Here is a 21286-nt window from a genome sequence, read left to right as displayed (position 1 = left end):
GGGTCTTTCATTGCTGGTAGTTATTCTGGACCCTGACCACCGAGCCCTTCTGAAGTTAGTCCTCCTAACTCAGTCATGCAAATCATGCAAACCCCTCCCTTGACATCATTAAAGGGTGGCAGCGAAGCTGATGGTTAGAAATGAGGTCTCTGACTCGTGAGTCAGCCCACCTGTATTAAATGCCTGCTCTGTCACCTTGAACTGTGCAAGCCTCAGTTTCCTCATCTGTAAACTGAGAAACATAAAGGCAATTACCTCAGAAGACTTGGAGAAGATTCAGTGAGATACTCCACACAAGACAAGTAATGCAGTTCCTGGCACAGATGTGTTCAAACAATGTTAGTTATGATTGCAGCATTTAAATCACCCCATTTTGAGAAAGAGAAAGCAGACAATGAAAGTACTTGCCTTGCCTGCGATCACATACATTGGTTACTGGAGTAGCCTTAGCTTCCCCTGCTTCCAGTCTTAGAGGCGTATTTTCATTTCTGGAGTCAACTTTCATCAAAAGGTATCAAACTTCATTGGACTTGATTCACACAGGCTTTTATAATTGTCAGTGACTCCATCTGGCTCCCTCTGACACAGGCATCAGTCAGGCTGCATTCCTTTCATTTAAACATCAGCACATTGAGTTGGAAAAGATTGCCACAGTTATCTAGTCTTGCCATGCCAAATATCTGGCACACACACCAGCACTCTCCCACTTCTGTATCAAGAGCAGACATTGCTAATCCATCACAGCATCTTTTCCCATTGAGTCTAAACATGGCCACAGAATCTTTCTCAAAGCAGCTCCAGCAGCCATTACCAGCTAATTTAAGTTGACACATAGACTGAAACTTGTCATCCCAAACCAATTCAACCTCTTACCCAATTCTTGAGTGACCTCTACAATATTACTGTCTACTTAAAAAAATTTGTTCAATGTTGAAGAGCTTCCTAATAGGGGAGGACAAGAAGGAAAAGGGGAGAAAAGGAGACTAAACACTAATATCTAGGTAGCATTTGTTGTTAATATGCCAGGCATTTATAACTCCTTATCACATTCTCCAATAACCCTGGGAAAATCTCTACTTTACAATTAAAGAAGCCACAGTTCAGAAAAGTTGTAAGATTTTGTCCAAGGCTAAGCAGATAAAAGTAGAATTTGATTTCAGGTCTTCCTGACTCTAAAGACTACTTTCCTCTCTCTCCCAATAGGGTGCCTCCTTAAGAGTTTTCATAGCCTTTGGAGGCTACATCTCTGGCCTTGGGTGGCTGATAACAGCTTCACAAAGGCCACCATGTCATCCACCCCTTTTCAGAAAATCTTTTTTAGTGTTGAGTTATGAGTCCATCTGTAACCTGTCCTTCCTAGAGAAATCTCTTTAATTGTTTAACCTTGGCTCAAGAGTTCAAAAACCCACTTTCCAAAACTTGTGAAAGAGTCAACTAGATTTCTTAAAATTCTGGATGAAGGCTGAAACAGAGGAGGTCATTGTTCCACTGGGAAATGAATTCAAATCTATTTTTGAAACAATTTTACAGGAACCTATATTGTTGCCACTTGGTCAGATCCACTTTTTAATTTTCTTTTCTGTCTAGGCAAGAAATAGAAAAGAGAAAGCAAGTGCTCTGCAGAATTTTTATTTCAAAAATTGAAACCAGACCACACCAGGGCAGTTTGTGGTCTGAATGTATCAATGGATCTAGTCATATTTCATCTGAGCTTTTCTTAGGTATACTAAACCACAAATATGAATCTCATTATTGTGTCTGGGTGGAAATATTTTATGGATTAAGATTTGTGGGCTTAATTTGGTTGGTAATGAAACGTATGTTTGGGGGACCTGGGGGATGGGAGGGAGAAAGCCATGAAGCACTACTAATGCTTGAGCCAAATGACTAAAGAAAGAAACAGTACTGGGGAGTTTGTTCTTAATACTGGCCATGTGACTTGGGTTTAAAATGAAATCCAAAGTTAAGTTCAGCAGAAATATTGCCGAATCAGCAGTGGACCGCACATCACTAAAACAAAAGAGACCCTAGAATTTGAGCCATACACAACTGCTTGTTTTACAAGAGAATCTGAGGCTCCAGGAGTGGATGTGACTTTTCGCAGAGTGGCTGGCAGAACTGTGGCTCACGGCTCATCTTATGGCTCTTTAATCTACTGCACAGTCTACTACATGGCCCCATGGGAGCCTCAGATCTCCAGGAGCTTACCTCATCTGCAAAGTGAGAATAAAGCTACTATCTCATATTACTTTGCAAGAATTTAAAATTAGAGGTTTAAAATGCTTAGCACAGGCTCTGGCAATTAGGCACTCAGTGAATGACAGTTAATGATGTCTTTATTACTTTTATTATCATTGTTAATATTTCAATCTTCTCCTGATCTTTCAAGGCCTGCTTCAATCAATAGTTGATAATCTTAAACACTTCCTCCTCCAGGAAGCCCTCTGTGAACTTCCAAGCTCAGAGTGACACTTCTTCCTTCAATTCCTTCATTTAGACTAGCACTGCCAACAAACCTTGCCTGTGTATGTTCTAGTTTATGAGATTTCTGGAAACAGAACAGGTCCTTACTCTGCCTAGTTTCCCTAGCATGTCACGCAGCATACAGTGAGTAAACAGCAGGTAGTTTTTGAAAGAATCTTAATATTTCTACTCTTGCTGTTGGCTTAGCGGTGTGCACCATGTTCTCAATCTGCAGGGGCACTTAAGAATATCACAAATATTAAAGCCACAATACACAGAGTTAAAATCAATTCCATTTTGTGACCTTTCCAGAGAAAACTGTAAGCTTTCTGATAACAGAGAACATGCTTATTTTCTTCATTTTTGTATCCTTCATGCTTAACTCTGGGCTTGGCACACGGGAGGTGTTTAATAAAGTCATACTGAAAAGATAGATGGATAGATGGATGGATGGGTGAGAAACTGAAGAAACCCTACAAGACCAAGAAATCTGGAAATAAGAATCTTAACACAGATGCTAAAATCCTCTTGCTGATACTTCCTTCTGGGGACCATTACAATGACTCCAGACTAAGAATGACTAGGAGCCTTTCATATGCACTTATTGCTGAAGGCCTCCCAGCGGTCTTAGTCAAATTCATTGACAAAAAAAATTCATTGACAAACTAGGATGTCTAGGTTTTAATATTTGCTTTGCTACTAATTGTCCAGTGACTCTCTCTGGGTATTTCGGTTCGGTTATTCTCTTACATGTCATGTACTACTTTTCCTTAATTCAGTGTTGCTGCCTAAAGTGATATATGCATAACAATTCTGAAGCGGGGCTCCAAAGAAGTGTGTGGGCATCAGTTAGCAACGTCTGCCATGTGCACCAGAAGGACGTGTGTGGTGCCACACATTTACCATCCTTGGACTCAGTGATCTTCCACAGTTGCTTCTAAGCTTGCTCAAGTCTGATTTTGAGTCTATAATTCGATGTCTGTCTGTGTCCATGGAAAGTGCTGAAAAACTGAGCCAAGCATTTCCCGTCAGAAGCAACGTCTTGAAAAACTAAACCACAGGCAGCCTGTTCTGGAGAAAGACCTGGCTGAGCAGCATGGACAACCACCCCAGTAGCAGCACCGCCCCTTGGCCAGGGGACTGACCTGCCAGAAAAGCGCTCCACTCTGGGCTCATGGGCTTGCTTTTCTTGCTACTGAATGAGAATATGTAGGCTGGGGGGAAACAAGGGCTATAAACACAGCCCCCTCATTGTCCTAAGGATTTCAGAGTATCCCTGTCACTTGACAAACTGAAACACTAACAATTATGCACTCCCATGGAAAAAAGCAACAGTGGACTGGGGGTGGGGGTGGGGGGCTCCCCCAAATTCCCTTAGGAACCTCTCATTCTTCAGAGAGTAGCCTTACACTAACTGCCTTCTCCAAACAAAAGATATAAATCATCACACAATAATAATACACCAGTTACTAAGAGTTCCCTCGTGTTAGGCACTGTCCTAAGCATTTCCATGTATTATCTCATTTAATCTCATTTTTTTCTCACTTGCAGTTGAAAGAAGGTCATTGTGAGGTTTCTATGTGTTGCCATTTTACAAACAAGAAAGTTGAGGCTCAGAGAGGCAATGTTATATACCTAAGGTCATAGGTGCCAGATGGAGCCATATGAAGCTGCCCCTGTCCAACTTTACCTGACCCTCAAAAATGACAATTCCACATGGTTCAAACCAACAGCAAATGGCAGTACCAGAATCCATAGTATTTGGCCGATTCTAGAGCAGATATTCTCGAACGCTGCACAGACCCTCCTTGGAAATGTGTCAGTTTTAGCATTTATCATCCTTCCCTGGAGCTGTCTTTATTGTCTGTTTCCTTTACTAGACTGTGAACTCACTGAGAGCAGGAACCATCATCCCTCATTCATCTCTGGAACACCTTGCTACCTCTTGAGCTATCCCATAGCCTGGTCTAAACACTAATTCGACTCATCTCTGTTAAATGCAAGAATAAATGATTTTGACAATGAATTAATTCCCAGGACTCTGAAATGATCACTGGCTCCATTAGTGTCCTAACTCGGTGCCAGTTACATCGCTGTACTACCTAAATGGATAAGTGCTTCTTGGTGTTGGAATCCCAACACCTAGGGCTTGGAGAGGCTTTGGTTTGGCAGGCAACGTTTTCTCGATTCCTTTAAGACACAGGTTGTGCTAGACTGGCTCAAGTGCAAGGATCAGATGTCCTCGGAAAAAATCCACACTTAAGGCTGTTCCTTGGCTCCTCTCTCTTCCTGACACATTCCAAGAAGGAATTTATGGATGTTGGGAAGGACAAGGGGTGAGGAATTTCTAGAACCTTTAAGAATGCCCATGTTAGCAACTCCATGCTTAACTGACAATAAAAGCAAGCAAGAAGAAAAATTTGGTGTGAGCCACCTTAGGTATTGCCAAAGTGGTGTGGAGAGAAATTCATCTGCATTTTTAAACAGTAAGAATCTTCCTTGTTCCCCCAAGCCTAGGCTAGTTGACGTAAATGCCTAAGTCCACAAGATAAATATATTCCATGAGCTACTAAAAATGAAGTCATAAGTATTCTGAAATATGACTCTAGCCAGTTGGAAGTTTTATCTTTATCTAAAAATGAAATTGTTTATTCTCCAGCTGTGACCCGGAAAAAATTCAAACATTGTTGATTCCTTCTTCTAGCAATGGTCTTTGTCCTGCGGCGAAGTGCCTAAAAATAACCATTAATTTATTCCATGCTGCTTCCAAAAGCTTACTACCAAATACCTCTACTGGAAGAAACGGAGAAAAGGGAGGATTTGAGGCGCCTCAGAGTATGCAATTATAAACCAAAAAGCTCCTGGGACGTGGCTGCCATGATACTGACCATGGTTTCCCCACCTGCTAAATGAAGTGTTACCTCTGAGTAATGTTCTGAATAAAAATCTATAATGCCAGAATCTGGGGATACTATCCTATACTGGCAATACCTAATATCAAAGAATCTGCAGCAAGAACTAAGTTTTATCTTTCATCAGTCATTAAGTCCTAACATTTTAACACCTCCTCCCACCAAAAAAAGAGCCTTCAGGGCCATTGTTTTTTGGGGGCTTTTTTGTCTTTTCATTTTTATAGGAGGCAGACACCATAAATGTGCCAGGTATTTGGAGACCAAGGGACTAAATACAGTAGCTTATGCTTTGCCTAGTCTTCTCAACAGATGACAGTGTGAGCAATCAGGCACCTTGCCTTACAACAATGCTTACTGGGCTCAGTACCAGACCTTCACAGAGACCTTTGATGCTCCTCACTGGTTCTCCCACCTCTACGTGCTCTCTCCTCTCCACGTCCCACACATCTTATACACCCCTGTAGAGCCAGACTGTGAGAATTCCATACATGTTACCGGCTTTTGCCTACATCAGGCAGCCACAAAGGGAAGCTGCTGTCATTTCTGTCATCTTCCTTGTCCTCCTCATCACCCATGCATTCCAACTCCCTTGCCTTTTCTCATGTTGTCCCCTCTTTCTAGATGTCTACTCTAGAAGGGCAGGTGCGTAAGGTTCAAATTCAACCCACCTGCTCAGTGTATCATTCACTTTTTGGAATCCCACCCATCCTGCAGGTTCATCTCAGGTGCCACCTCTTTTGTGGAGTCTTTCTCCAGCCCCTCAAAAGAATGCAGCCATGCTCTACTTTGAACATTAACAGACCTAGGTGGGCCAACCTCTTTTGCTACCTAGTATATCATCATTATAGTCGTGATGTAGCTTCCTGATTCTCTCTTCCCTTCTGGATGCAAACTTTCCTTTCTGATCTGCTCTCTCTTTAACCAGTGTCATTATAATTGTTTCTACTATCATTAGCTACCATGTTAAGCACCTGCCATGCACCAGGCACTGTTAGTAGCTTTATATATATCTTCTCATTTTATCCCATCCTCCCACAACTCTATGAAAGAGGCATATATACAGCCATGCAGATGAGGCAGGTGATACTCAGAGGGGGAAGTGAATGGCCAGAGGTAGCAGCTACTAAGTGGAAGAGCTGAATTCTGACATAGCTTTATTACTCTGCAAAGGCCAGGCTCTTTCTCCCAAACTCAGCTTCTGCATCAATAGAATTGCTTAGACTGCTGAAGGAAACAGACTTAGTCCCCTCAAAAACTCTGGAGCAAAGTAGTGCAGGGTCAACAGAAGCAGGAGAGCCATAAGTTATTTTTGACAAGCTCCACCAGCTCCCAAGAGAAAGGTGAGGAAGGCCAGGATAAGATGGCGGGTGTAAGCAGCTTGGTTCCTGGACGATTTATCTTTGGTTTGATTTAAGGAGAAGAATCTCATGGAGAAATTTGGTTTCTAAGGTATATAGAGAGAAGAAGATGAAACATTTTCTATTCCAAGTGTAGGATGGGGGAAAGGATGCTCACCTGGGGCAAGGTCTCTGTCCTTTCAGGTTTGAGGAGGACAAAAGCTGTAAAGAATACTCACTTATACCTGGATACATCTGAACATGTAAGGTATGGAAAGTACAGTGTGCATACATATTTGCTTATGTCATATTATGTTAAAAATAAACATCATCTTCTCTCTCTAGTCTCCTGGCATCTGCATGTGGGTTACTCATTCATTTCCATTAGACAGGAGACTTAACAATGTTACAGCTCCCCTTTTGCAGACTCTCTGACCTCTCTGAGCCTCAGTTCCCTCACTTGTTCCATCAGCTTAATAGCACCAAGCAGAGCTCTGAACCAGGTACTGCTCAGCAGACCGTCCTGAAATGATGGAAGTGTCCTTTACCCACACTGTCTGATATTACAGCCACTAGCCACACTGCTATTAAGCACTTGAAATGTGAACAGTACAACTGAGGATGGAATTTTTAATTGTATTTCATTTTAATTCATCTTAATTTTAATAACCACTTGTGGCTAGTGGCTGCCATATTGAACAACACAGCTTTAGACCCATGAATTCAAAATTTTTGCTTTTGGGCTTTTTTTTTTTTTCCCAACCTCTTCCTAAATGTTCTCTCTCTTGAAGAAATCTTTATGGGAGATTTTTTTCTCCATATTAATTATGTTTTGAGAAGTCTGCAGGAAAGAAGGCGCCAGAAGAGTCACAGACATGATCAGAACAGTTATTCTGGCTCTAAACAGTTTCTTTGGATAAAGATGGAACGCAGAGGCTGGGCCACACGTGTGTTTCTCTACATTTAGCACGCATGCCGAGACAGGGTACAGAGCAAGGCAACGTGCACGACTTGGACAAAGCCACTTCATCCTGGATGTGTGACCCCAACAATCTATGTATTGAGCCAATACAAAGGCTGTGTCTCTCCCAGCTGCTTCCTTTGCAAACATTGACGGATACTTTAATCTCACCATAAAAGATGGATGATAGACAACTAGACAGACAGACAGACAGACAGACAGGCAGGCAGGCAGAGAAGCAGAGCTGCAGTTACAGACACAGACGTGGACATGGATGTAGGTATCGGTGTAGACGCAGATACAGATACAGTGTAGACACAGGTGTAGATAAAGGGTAGATACAGATAAAGAGACAGATACCTCCCAGGACATGTTTTCCTGGGAGCTCTGAGAGAGGGACATCTTCACTTCACTGCAGAACTCACCCTTGCTCTAAAAAAAAAAAAAATCTGTGTATGCCAGGATAGGAGTTTCAAGAGTTGGGAGAAAGAAAATTCTGGAAAAAAACACTAATTGAAGTCCATATTTTTCACAAAAGCTTCCCTTCGTTGAGCTCCTGCTGATGCCAAAGACTATACCATCCTCGTCACACATTATCTCGTGCACTTCCCACCACGTCCTGTGAGGACGCTCGGGTCACGTTTCATTGATGAGATGACTCTGGCTTGTGGTGTAGATAGTGCTTTGCCCAAGGAAGAGGAAGTGGTTGGACAATGACTCAAACTCGAGACAGTCTGTCTACAAACCTGCACTCTTCAACAGTATTCTGTTCACATTTCAGTGCCTTGGAGTTTGCTGTATTCTCAATTTATTGCTATATTATATCCTTTCTATTGGATAATTCCAATTAGAAACACATCTCTCCTGTTGTGCTGAAATTTGCCATCTTGTAACCAACTCTTCTCTCCACCCCTAACATATACACACATTGGTGCTTGTTCTGTCCTTTGGGGCCACAAGGGACAAGCCAGTTCCTGCATCCCCAAGATTTGCACATGGTAATCCTGCTCCTCTCCACCTTGGCTTCCTCAACTACAGAACAAACACGTACAGGTTCGCACTCCTTCCTCCTACAAGGTATTTTCCAGACCTTCCGTGGCCTGATCACTTCCTATAAAGATAAGAATCTGCTTGTGCTTTCTAAAGAATCTCTACACAGTAAGTGGCTCATTCCCCAATTTTAAAAGCCTCTACTGTCAGAACATGATCCTTCATGTCTAACCTAAATATCACAAACTGCAGTCTACAGTAGTTTTCCCTAAGTCCATCCTCAAAGGAGATATTAACCGGCCAGTTGTCCACGGGAGACTATTTTACATTCTTAAAGGTTATTATTTGCTTTGTATCTTTTGCCTCTCTGGTATAAATATTTCCAGTTCCAGTAAATTCATCTTCATAAGGTTTTCTCCCTCACTCGTCGGTGATTTCTACAACTTCTCTTTGATCTAGATCCAAGCTGCTGCTGAGTTTAGGATTGGATTCAACAAGGAGATCAAGCTTAAGCAAAAGGAGGCTGTTGGCCTGGACTTGAGCTAGGCTCAGTTTCTCTGAGTACAACAAAACAGCAGCTGCTTTTTAACGTCTGCCTGTTGTGGCTTTGACCCCATGCTGGGTGTTTTCTGTGCAGATCTCTAATTCATAATTCCCTCTGGAAGGATTTTAACCTTCATTTTACAAGTGAGATTATGGTTTAGAGAAGATAAACAGCTTGCCCAAGTCACAGAGCCAGTGAGTGGCATTTGAACTCGGTGTGTCTAATTCCAAAGTCCAGGCCTTTTCCACCACATGGAAGATACGGTGGGTCTTTCCCAAAGTGCAAAAACATCCACTTGCCCTGAGATCGCCATGAGCTAATACAGGAAATACACAGTCCTCAGGAATCACATTTCCCTCCTCCAACCAGTGCAGCATTTGGCTGTGCCAGTGCACGTCTCGTACGTACACAGTGAAAAATCCTCACTCAACCCACACTCTGGTCATTATTACCCCAGACTCATTGCCTTAGAGTCTCAACCAACAACTCTAACGGCCTTTTAGATGGAAATTTAAGTCATTTAGCAACACACACAAAAGTGCTGGGTAAAAGTCCAAAAGCATTTCAGACTTGGCCCATATCCCTTTCTTATTAAAACAAAACAAAACAAACAAACAAACAAAAAAAGAAAAGAGAAGAAAGAAAGAGCGAAGAATTGATGGGAAGAGGGTGAGAAGGAAGGACTTTGTGGAAGGCAAAGAGAGTTAACGCAGTTGCGATAGACTATGCAATCAATAAATATGTGCCCAGAAAATGACTGAGATGTGCTGTGCTGGTTTGAGAGAAGAGAACTTGCCAAGTTCTCCTCTTCATAATAATTTTCATTCAGTGGGCTTGCCTACATCACAGATCCACAAATTCTTGTTTAGGGAGCTAATTTGAGTGAGAATGCATACTCAGAAGAAGTTTTTTGTTTCTTTTTGGTTTGTCTTTTGTTTGTTTGGGTTTGGGGGTATGTTTGTTTCCTGGGGGGAGAGAGGGTTGCCTAATCAAGGAGTAGAAACCCTAAGTAGATGTTACATAGAGAGTTGATAAAATATCAAATAATATTAATAATTGGGATGTGACATGGGTAGAAAGTTCTTGATTAAAAGCACAGCGAGTGCTTTCTAGGTCCCCAGACCCCTCCCTGCCCAGTCCTACAGAAATGCTTCTCAGTTCGGTTTTCCCTACCACAATCCCTCTCCAGTTTTTGCAGACTTTCTGCCCTCAGGAAGGATCACTTGGGATCATGTTGATACATTCTATTATTGGGATAAGATTTTCCTGGGGCAGGGGGAAGTTGGAAAACCTCTTTTAGAATAAGGAATCCAAATGCCACATCTAATTGACAGCAATCACTAACGTAGAATGTGTAAGTGTAAGAGTAGCGTTAAGCATAGGAAAATATGAATGTATGACACGACTGGCTAAAAACCAAATAGTTCTCAATTATTTTCTTGAACTACATTCAGATGTAATTCTTATCTAAAGAGGACTGTGAGTGACTTCATACTATGTATAGACTATTCTCACACGCATGCAAGGCATATTTTAGTCAATATTACAACCACCTAAAGTTTAACCGGGTCTTCTTATCTTTACTCATTAATTTCTCAACCGCTTTTGACAACTCCCTGTAGTGTAAACCCTGACAATTGGGTTTTTATCTTTTTTGCAATGCAAGTACCTGACTTAAGATTTGATTGCCACACACTCACTTCAAAGAGGCATCCACTTCCAGGATGGCTCTCTGGAATAAACACATCGCCAGCCACACGGCTAGGTAAAGAGCGAGGACACCTCTCCAGACTGAGACTCCTTTGTTTTAGAGATCTTGGTTGATTTTAATGACTGACCATTTGGGCCACTTGTTTTTTCTCTTCTTGGGCTTTAAACTCCTGCTTTTGTGTTTTAAACTCACCAATAAAGAGTGAGCCTGGGAACCCTAAGCCTCCAAATCAAAGCAGAACCCTCTGCACCACCTCCCACCCCCACCACCCTGTCTCACTCTCTCGTTTTCTCTCTACCTCACTGTGTGGCCCCAGGGATGCCATGTAATGTCCAGGTCCTATAAGAAATGAGCTTTTTTTTTTTTTTACAAAGTTTCCTGATGGTTACTGCTGAAAGGTGTCTTGCAATCATAATAACAACCACAAGGGCTGGTCCAGTCACAACACTGGTTATTGATAGGCTAAGACACAACACCTGCTTTCCTCTACTGCCTGAATCCCGTACAGGCAAACAGCCGCCGTGAGACCACCCAGCAGAGTAAGGCCTGCCTCATTGAGGCGTATTCTCCTCCACACCGTTTGTATCTAATCCTTTTTATTTTTTAAACCTCAGCTTAAATTCCATCCTTTCCAACAAGCCATGTCCTATCACTTGTTTGAAAATTCCTTCTATTTTTTTCAAACTCCATAATCTGTTAGCATCTATAACACAAATTATTTGCATTTCTTCTCGCTTTGTTCCTTGAGTATTGAATAGACAGTTCCATTTTCTTATTAATTGTATTGTTAAACCCTTTGAGGGTGGGCACTTGGCCTTATATTTATTTCTACCACCCACAGAACTCTGATTATTGTGGAAAACTCAATGGGCTAGTCTGCTCGGGCTGCCATAGCAAGATAACATGACTGAGTGCCTTAAACAACAGAAATGTATTTTCTCACAATTCTGGAAGTCCCAGATCAAGATGCTGGAAAATTCAGTTCTGGTGAGGTCTCTCCTCTTGGCTTACAGATGGCCACCTTCTCAGTGTGTCCTCACATGGCCTTCCCTCTGTGCACAGAGAGACAGAGTCAGAGATCTGGAGTCTCTTCCTCTTCTTATACGGACACCAATACTATCACCAGATTAGGCCCCCACCCTTCGAACCCTCATTTAACCTTGATTACCTCCCTAAGAGCCCTGTCTCCAAATATAGTCAGACTGGGGGTTAACACTTCAACATATGATTTAGGAGGAAGAGAAGACATGATTCAGACCAAACACTCAGTAGGAATGGTATAAGCACCTGTTAATTGCAGAAGACATCAAGGATTCATGGACATCCTTTCTGAGCCACCTCTTGCCCTGGGTCATAGTCTGGACAACTGGTTCAAGAATATTCTGTTCAGCTCTTTTAAAAACTTGACCTTTCAAGGTTTTAGAAATAAATGAAAAAGAAGGAAAACTGAGGTTCAAATAGGTGGAATACAGTTCCAACAGCTACATAACTAGTAAGATCTTCAGCTGGAATTAAAATTTAGTTTGCCTTCATTTTGAACTCTTGTCTCCCATAGCAGAGGAGAATCAGCAGATGGTGTTAAACTCAGATTGGAGGGTCAATAATTAGAGGTAGGAGTTACTGAACATCCCTGGGACTATGGACTTCCTATCACTAAAATGACTCAGTGTGTTCATCTAGTAAATACTGAAAGGATCCATGAATATATGAATGATTTCTACTTAATCTTTTCACCTACATCATTAGCCTTGCATTAGCCATTATGATCCTCAACGTACAGAATTAAAATAAGACGAATAAAAGTCATATAACTCACTCAAAGGCCTGGAGCAAGATCTGAGATCCAAGCCCACAACTGGCCTGCCTTATTACAAAGTTTTGCCCTCGCTGTTGTCCCCCTAAACTTCCAAACATTGAACAGAGTGAAGTCATTCCTTCAGGATTGTAAAATTCTTTTAGAGACCATTTTATGTCCACGCTGCAGTGAATACTGAAGGAGTATCAGGAGACCTTCAAACACAGGAGATAAAATATCAAAATCCACTTGGAATTGCAGAAATTCAATACATTCAATTAGCAGTAGATATTAACAAGCTTGTTGTTTCCCTTTGTTTACTTGCAGAAGAGAGTTCCTTCAAAAAGACCAGGAACAACTGATTTGGATTCTACTCTGTGCTTCCAAATCCCCAATTCTGCCTAAGACTGAGACACCCTAGGACCAAAAAAACCCCGGAAACATTCAGCCAAACCCACCTCCACCATGGGGGTCGTGACTCAGCTGTTGGGGGGCGTCCTCCTAGCTTTGCTCGCCCTTCCTGCTGAAGGTGGTGTCCTCAAGAAAGTCATCCGGCACAAGAGGCAGAGCGGGATGAATGTCACCCTGCCAGAGGAAAACCAGCCAGTTGTGTTTAATCACGTCTACAACATCAAGCTGCCTGTGGGGTCCCAGTGCTCGGTGGACCTGGAATCAGCCAGTGGGGAGAAAGACTTGGCCCCACCGTCAGAGCCCAGGGAGAGCTTCCAGGAGCACACAGTGGACGGGGAAAACCAGATCGTCTTCACGCACCGCATCAACATCCCCCGCCGGGCCTGCGGCTGTGCCGCTGCTCCCGACATCAAGGAGCTTCTGAGCAGACTGGAGGAGCTGGAGAGCCTGGTGTCTTCCCTGCGGGAGCAGTGCACCACAGGAGCAGGCTGCTGTCTCCAGCCTGCCGAAGGTATGAGCTGGTGACGGGCCCCGACCCTCACCACGGGGACTGGAGGAATGATGAGCAGGATCCATCAGTTGTTTCCAAAGCGGGTTCCTTGGGGAACTAGCCTCACAAGGTGTTCATTCAAAAGAGATTTTATGCACAAATAATTGTAGAGAATGTAACCATCTCTATTCTGCTCTTGGAGAGTCTTAGCGACAAATGTTTCTCAGTTTGAAAAATCCTATTTTACTTTAATTACTAGTTTCTTACGTGACAATGAAATCTACCCATTCTCTACCCTAAAAACCTATGAATGTATTTTGAAATCCCTGACCCAAAGATCACTCTCTGAAAGGTAGTGATATAGCCCCATCACCTCATTGTACAAATAGGAAAAACTAAGGCCCAGGAGGAGGGGATTCCTCAAGGTCTCGCCATAAGTGGCCAAGTCAGGACTTAAACCATGGTGTTCCACACCCCGGTGTTCTTACCAAATTACAGTGCTGCCTACGGTGAGGCAACATCTGTAGGAAATAGAAAAATGTTCCAGCTTAACAGCAGCAACAGTGATGATCACAATATGAACTGAGCCCCTTTACCTCCAGCACTGTCATTCACTCTCTCATTTGATCCTCCCAACAACCCTCTGAGATAAGGTTCAATACCCACATTCTACAGAGCTAAGAACTGAGACTCACAGAAGTTAACCAACTGGCACAAGATGACATAGAGTAATGAGATGGGAGCTCTGAAGGTGCCTGTGTGTCTCCAGAATTCACGCTGTCCCAGTGATGCTCTGTCTCCAGGTGCATCCTTTTTAAAGGAATTTTGTCACTTTGGAATTTTGTCTTCATCTCCATTTGTCTTTGTCTCCATCTCTAAAGTTGAGAGAGCTACAGAGGTTTCATCAGCTTCAAATCGGAGATGAAAATCTCTATTTCTGCCACTCAAAAAAAAAAAAAAAAAAAAACCTGGAAAAAAAACCAGAAAGTATTCTGACAAATTATTTCAAGAGTAGCCCACATCACCACAAGTGGAGAGTGTACTACAGGACATGCCTTAGGCTTCCAAGGCAAAAACAAAGTTTTTGCTTTATGCACAAATTAGTTTATCTCCTGCTTCTGTCAACTCCCCGGTAAAATGCAGATGGGCGCTGCACAGCAGGATTAAGGCTTAAGAACGGGTTACAATAACTGGTCAGTGCAGCGCTCCATTAGAACAAATGGACATAATCTTAACTTTTCCAGTAGTCACATTAATGAAATGAAAAAGGAACAGGTAAAAATGACTTTAGTCATCTATTTCATTTAACCCAATATAACTAAATAATCTACCAGCTTGGAATCAATACAAAAATTATTAATAGATATTTTACATTCTTTTTTTTTATGTTAAGTCTTTGAAATCTAGTGCGCATTTTACATTTAGAGCACATCTCAATTCAGACTAACCACGATTCAACTGTTAGAAGCCACATGTCTAGTGGCTACCATACTAGACAATTAAAGTTTTGATTCTCACTTTCCAAACCAATTTTTTTTTAACTGACTTCCTTCCTGCTGTCAGGAAGGAGATAAAACATATTAATTCAACTGCATTTAGATGCAGAGAAAAGGGACTGGTTTTGTTTGTTTCTTCTCCTTGGCTCCATGGAGACCACACCAGCCACTGCTGCAAGTTGAGCCAAGACATTATAGAGACTTCAAAGAGCCGGAGTCCCGTCAGCCCTGACCATGCAGTCCTCAGATTCACCCACTACTGCAGCCTCCAGGATTAGACAGGAAAAAGGATGGAGGCAATGTGTGGCAGAGCAAAACTGAAAGTTGTACTGACAGAATTAGAAAGCCACTCCTTAGCCACCTCACTTCAATCATGGAAAATTCAGAAAGATTTGGTCACGTAAACACATACACCAACTTGAGTCAACCCAAAACACTCCACGAGAGAAAATCACAAAAAGGGCGGCAGTGGGTCCCTAATGTCCTCATTTAACCCTGATGTACCCCAGGGAAGTGGGCCATTGGTCCCACCTGGCCAGCGAGGACACTGAGCTCCAGAGTGCTAAATCTTCTCCCACATGCAGCACAGCTACTGAGTTCAGGAGTCAGAACTGAGTTCAGGTCAACAATTATTTCTTGGTGAAACAACTTTGTACGGGAGAAGTAACAACACAGCTCAGCACGATGCATTCCACAGGCAGTGACCCTTGGGGTCATGGGAACGCTTGAAAATTTGATGAAAATTATAGATCCTTTCTTCGGAGGTAGGAACACTCACACACTACTACACACATGAACACACAATCTGCATATAACCTGCAACTGCAGACAGTACAGGTTATGAATTCCTACCTGGTGTCCTTGGATGTGAGCCCCATCTGATTTCACACAGTAAGCCAGGTGAGGCCTGAGGGTGCAGCCTGGCTTTGGCTGAATTTGAATCTAGGTTTCGTGGATAGAAGGCAAGAAACCAGGCTGCCTGTACTCAGTCAAGAGCCTCTCTTCTCTTCCTTGCAGGCCGACTGGACACCAGGCCCTTCTGCAGTGGCCGGGGGAACTTCAGCACTGAGGGATGCGGCTGTGTGTGTGAACCTGGATGGAAAGGCCCCAACTGCTCTGAGCCTGAATGTCCAGGCAACTGTCACCTGCGAGGCCAGTGCCTGGACGGGCAGTGTGTGTGCGACGAGGGCTTCACGGGGGAGGACTGCAGCCAGGTGGCCTGTCCCAGCGACTGCAATGACCAGGGCAAGTGCGTGAACGGGGCCTGTGTCTGCTTCGAAGGCTACTCGGGGGAGGACTGCAGCCAGGAGACCTGCCCGGTGCCCTGCAGCGAGGAGCACGGCCGGTGCGTGGACGGCCGGTGCGTGTGCCAGGACGGCTTTGCTGGCGAGGACTGCAGAGAGCCCCTGTGTCTCAACAACTGTCACAACCGCGGGCGCTGCGTAGAGAACGAGTGCGTGTGCGACGAGGGCTTCACGGGCGAGGACTGCGGAGAGCTCATCTGCCCCAACGACTGCTTCGACCGCGGCCGCTGTGTCAACGGCACCTGCTTCTGCGAGGAGGGCTTCGAGGGGGAGGACTGCGGCCGGCTCACCTGCCCCCACGCCTGCCGCGGCCACGGCCGCTGTGAGGAGGGCCAGTGCGTGTGCGACGAGGGCTTCGCGGGCGCGGACTGCGGTGAGAAGCGCTGTCCGTCCGACTGTCACCACCGCGGCCGCTGCGTGGACGGGCGGTGCGAGTGTGACGATGGCTTTGCCGGCACGGACTGCGGCGAGCTCCAATGTCCCAATGGCTGTAGCGGCCACGGCCGCTGTGTCAACGGGCAGTGCGTGTGTGACGAGGGCCACACTGGGGAGGACTGTGGCCAACTGCGGTGCCCCAACGACTGTCATAGCCGCGGCCGCTGTGTGCAGGGCAAGTGCGTGTGCGAGCACGGCTTCCAGGGCTACGACTGCAGCGAGATGAGCTGCCCCAACGACTGTCACCAGCACGGCCGCTGCGTGAACGGCATGTGCGTCTGTGATGACGGCTACACGGGTGAGGACTGCCGGGATCTGCGGTGCCCCCGGGACTGCAGCAACCGGGGCCGCTGCGTGGACGGGCAGTGCGTATGCGAGGATGGCTTCACCGGCCCCGACTGTGCAGACCTCTCCTGTCCCAGCGACTGCCACGGCCAGGGCCGCTGCGTGAACGGCCAGTGCATGTGCCACGAGGGCTTCACGGGCAAGGACTGCGGGGAACGCAGGTGTCCCGAGGACTGTCACGGCCAGGGCCGCTGCGTGGACGGCCAGTGCGTGTGCCACGAGGGCTTCACGGGGCTGGACTGCGGGCAGCGCTCCTGCCTCAATGACTGCAGCAACTGGGGGCAGTGCGTCTCAGGACGCTGCATCTGCAATGAGGGCTACTCTGGAGAAGACTGCTCCCAGGGTGAGTGCCCGCGCTCCGGCGAGCGTGATGGTGGCCACGCCTGAGCTGACGTGGCTGGATAACTCTGCGTTACAGTAAACACACACACACACAGACACACACACACTCTTACTCTTTGAAGAGGCTCTGGTCATTCACCTGTTACAGAGCTACCTATTTGAGGGCTCAGAAGCTCAGAGAGGTTCTGAAATTGTCCCCGGGGCACACAACTAATACAGCTCAGAGCTGGTATCTGAGTTTGCCTAGGTCACCCACACTGAGTCTCACACCCAGGGCTCACAATGAAGTAGATTAAATGATCACCTCCCTTTCACTAAACATCAGCCTTCTTTCCTACTCCCCACCGACATCAAACCAATAATAAACAAAATCCCTTTATTGAGATGTAAGTAAAAGTTCAGCTAAATTGAATGGACAGTGAGATTACATAAAACAAAGTTTTAAATGCATACTCAGCTAAAGATGAAATGCTGATCACCTATAAGTCATCTTTTTGTTACTGTCTTTGATCCCAAGGACTGTGAATGCCTTAAAGGAGCATTATCCCAGCAGTTAGTACAGGAATGTATTCAGTTAAGTGCTCAGTAAACACTGGCTGAGTGAAAACACAAGGAAGACTGATAGTGCTCATGTTTAATGAGGGTCTTCTTTGCCCTCCTCTCATCCACCCTTACATACTTGTCATAATGGAGAACTTCTGCCTGGATTAAAGCTATTGGTACATGAGAATAAACGCAGGGCTCTGTTTGACATGACCAAGCCAGGGACGCCTGGTTGGAAGCAACACCAGGCTGTCCTGGAGGGGATGTGAGTTCCAAATTTGATGAGTAAGCGAAGTTGGGCAAGTCTCTCTGCCTCACTCACATCTAGAAAAAAAGAGTTGGACCAGGTGAGCCCAAAATATGCTTCCAGTGTGAGGCTTGGAGTTCAGAGCAGAAGGCAAGGCTCAGGCTGCACCTTCCTATGCAAATGGCCTGAATCTGAACTAGGGTCCAGGGAGTGGAGGAGTCGGAGGGGCCAGTCCACAAAGAGCCCTGAAGGCCACATGGCAGACCTAGAACTTCGCCCTGTAGGCAAGGGACAGTCACGAAAGGATTCGAAGGCTGGGGGTCATCAATGAGTCTGCATTTTAGAAAATGGAAGCTGTGTTCCAGGCTTCTGTGACTGGCAGTAGAAGAGTCAGGTCCAGGGAAACAAACTGAGAGAGAATGTATAAACTGCAAAACTGACGCTGTCTGACCCAAACCGTCCTTTCTTATTCCTGCCAGTGTCCCCTCCCAAAGACCTCATCGTGACAGAAGTAACAGAAGAGACCGTAAATCTGGCCTGGGACAATGAGATGCGGGTCACCGAGTACCTCGTCGTGTACACACCCACCCACGAGGATGGCCTGGAAATGCAGTTCCGTGTCCCTGGAAACCGGACATCCACCACCATCCAGGAGTTGGAGCCTGGTGTGGAGTACTTTATCCGCGTGTTCGCCATTCTGGAGAACAAGAAGAGCATTCCAGTCAGCGCCAGGGTGGCCACCTGTGAGTGAGCAGGGTCCCTCTCGGCAGCCCCCAGTGCCCTCTGCCTGTCTAGTGCATAATCCGCCCCATGAGTTACTGCCTCACCTCTGCCCCACAGCTCTACAGCTATCTTCATGTAGTTACACCAGTTAAAACCCTGGAATCCCATTAAGCCCACTGAATATTTTTTAAAGAAACTCCTCACATACTAACTCATTCAACTCACAATAACCCTATGAGACAGGAGCTACTGTTAACCCATTTTACAGATGAGGAAACTGAGATTCTGAATAGTTAAGCATCTCATCCTGAATCACAGAGTTAATAAGTGGTACAGATGGGATTTGAACCCTGGCAGTTGGCTTGCAGATTTATGCTCTTAAGTACTGTATTCTACTACTATCTTTCTGTGGAGCTCACTGTCTGTAAATTTAAAAATATAAAAGTGGAAACATTAGGGTTTAAGTTATTTCTTTAAGAGTCCAACATCAGAATAATTACCTCCAGTCCTGAAAAGCAAGTTATGGCTAGAAATTGGTCCTTTTTTTTTTGCTTAGTAACAGTAACATTGGCTGATTTTTATTAAATTTGTGCTTCATGCCAAGAACCATGGCCAGCAGTCTCTATGGGATATATCACTCAGTCTCAAAACATTCCCAAGGGGCAGGCATACTTACCTCCTCTTGAGTAAAGAAATTGTGGTTCAGGGCATTTTGTTCAACTCAACCAAGCACACAAAATTTGTAATGATGGAGCTTAGGCTCCAGCTCATCTATCTGATGCTAAAGTCTGTGCTCATATTAGGTTTAAATACATGAAATTGCTTAACACTTAATCCTATGATTGGTCCTAATATTAATTTCCATACTGTCTCATAGCAGACACCATCCTAGAAGAACCCTTAAGTAGAGCCCAACTCTGACAATCAGCCCTGATGACCGGCCCCGTGGGGTTTACTGGAATCATCACCCCTACCACACATGTAGCCATCCTTACTTCCTCTCTGTGCTCTTCCTGACAGACCTGCCTGCACCTGAAGGTCTAAAATTCAAGTCCATCAAGGAGACATCTGTGGAAGTGGAGTGGGATCCTCTGGACATTGCTTTTGAAACGTGGGAAATCATCTTCCGGAATATGGTAAGGAGCAGAGTGGAGTGGGCATAACTGACCACAAGAGCCTGAAGATGGTCACAGGGCTCTGCAGACTTTTGAATCAACTCTGTTTCCTTACTTCTGGTGGAGGACAGGGCTCTAATTAGCCCCTAGGTGTCTGCATCCATTTTTAAGTGACTTTAAGAAGTCAGTAAGCACAGTACTTACGGCTGAGAGCCTAGACAAATAGATGGGAAGTCACCTCTAGGGTCTGATTACCCCTCATAGTCTTGCAAATTTCTACTCAGAGGCAACAAAGATAAGAAATGGTCTCTGTCTCAAAATGCCTCCAGGCATATCTGAGACTGAGTGTACCTTCTCTCTGTGCCTAAAAGCACATGCGAGGCAGCAAAGTGGGTCCCCAGGCTCAAACTCAGGCTCCCTCATTTACTAGGTGTGTGACTACGGGGCCATCACCTGACTTCTCTGATGAAAGGAAGGACTGAGCTTGTGACTCCAGAGTTCCTTTGGTTCTCACACCTGTCATTTGACTTGAGTGTCAGAGGGGTGTGTAGAAAGGTTTATGGGAGGAACTTGGAAACAAACTTGAGAAATGTGTTTATTGTCTCTGTATCCTCAGCACCTACCATGCTGATCCGATGCTTACTTAGTGCCTAGTGAATAGACAAAAGAATGAACGAGGAAGGAATAAGCAGCGAATGAATGAACCACATAAATGAAGATGCTGGCACCTCCCTAGGTCTTACAAAGGTGCCTCTGTATTTCAGAATAAAGAAGATGAGGGAGAGATCACCAAAAGCCTGCGGAGGCCGGAGACCACGTACCGGCAAACTGGCCTAGCTCCTGGGCAAGAGTATGAGATATCTCTGCACATCGTGAAAAACAACACTCGGGGCCCCGGCCTGAAGAGGGTGACAACCACCCGTGAGTATCATCCTTAGCACCACTGACGCAAGGATAACGATGACTGTGCCGCAAAGCACCTCTGGTTGATAACATGCCCTCTTACAGAGCATCTGTATCAATCAGCTTATGCTACAAAAAAAAACCAAGCCCCAAACGTAATGACTTAAAACAATAATTTTTCACATCAGTGATTTGAGGTTGGATAGTTTTTCTGTTCTT

General features: G+C 44.8%; 1 protein-coding gene and 1 long non-coding RNA gene across 5 annotated transcripts in view; one reads left to right on the top strand and one right to left on the bottom strand.

Moving 5' to 3' along the window:
• The window catches only part of LOC116663237, a 303510-nt gene extending 291177 nt beyond the window's left edge, over positions 1-12333 (bottom strand). For 3 of the 4 annotated variants that reach the window (XR_004319440.1, XR_004319443.1, XR_004319441.1), the window contains exon 1: positions 11862-12050. This is a non-coding gene — a long non-coding RNA (uncharacterized LOC116663237). Of the gene's footprint in view, positions 1-11861; positions 12051-12205 lie in introns of those variants that run through there. The other variant, XR_004319442.1, reaches the window with a different exon arrangement.
• TNC (tenascin C) overlaps positions 1-21286 on the top strand; it is a 91048-nt gene that overhangs the window by 13661 nt on the left and 56101 nt on the right. The window contains 5 exon segments of the mRNA XM_032478278.1: positions 13041-13635; positions 16128-17537; positions 18806-19069; positions 20070-20185; positions 20929-21085. Of these exon segments, the coding sequence (XP_032334169.1) occupies positions 13179-13635; positions 16128-17537; positions 18806-19069; positions 20070-20185; positions 20929-21085 (2404 nt within the window). The 5' untranslated portion in view covers positions 13041-13178.

The sequence above is a fragment of the Camelus ferus genome, chromosome 4, assembly GCF_009834535.1.
Source record: "Camelus ferus isolate YT-003-E chromosome 4, BCGSAC_Cfer_1.0, whole genome shotgun sequence".
NCBI classification, from domain to species: Eukaryota; Metazoa; Chordata; class Mammalia; order Artiodactyla; family Camelidae; genus Camelus; species Camelus ferus.
Note: the sequence above shows the minus strand (reverse complement) of the source record. Positions and strands in the feature narration are given on the sequence as shown.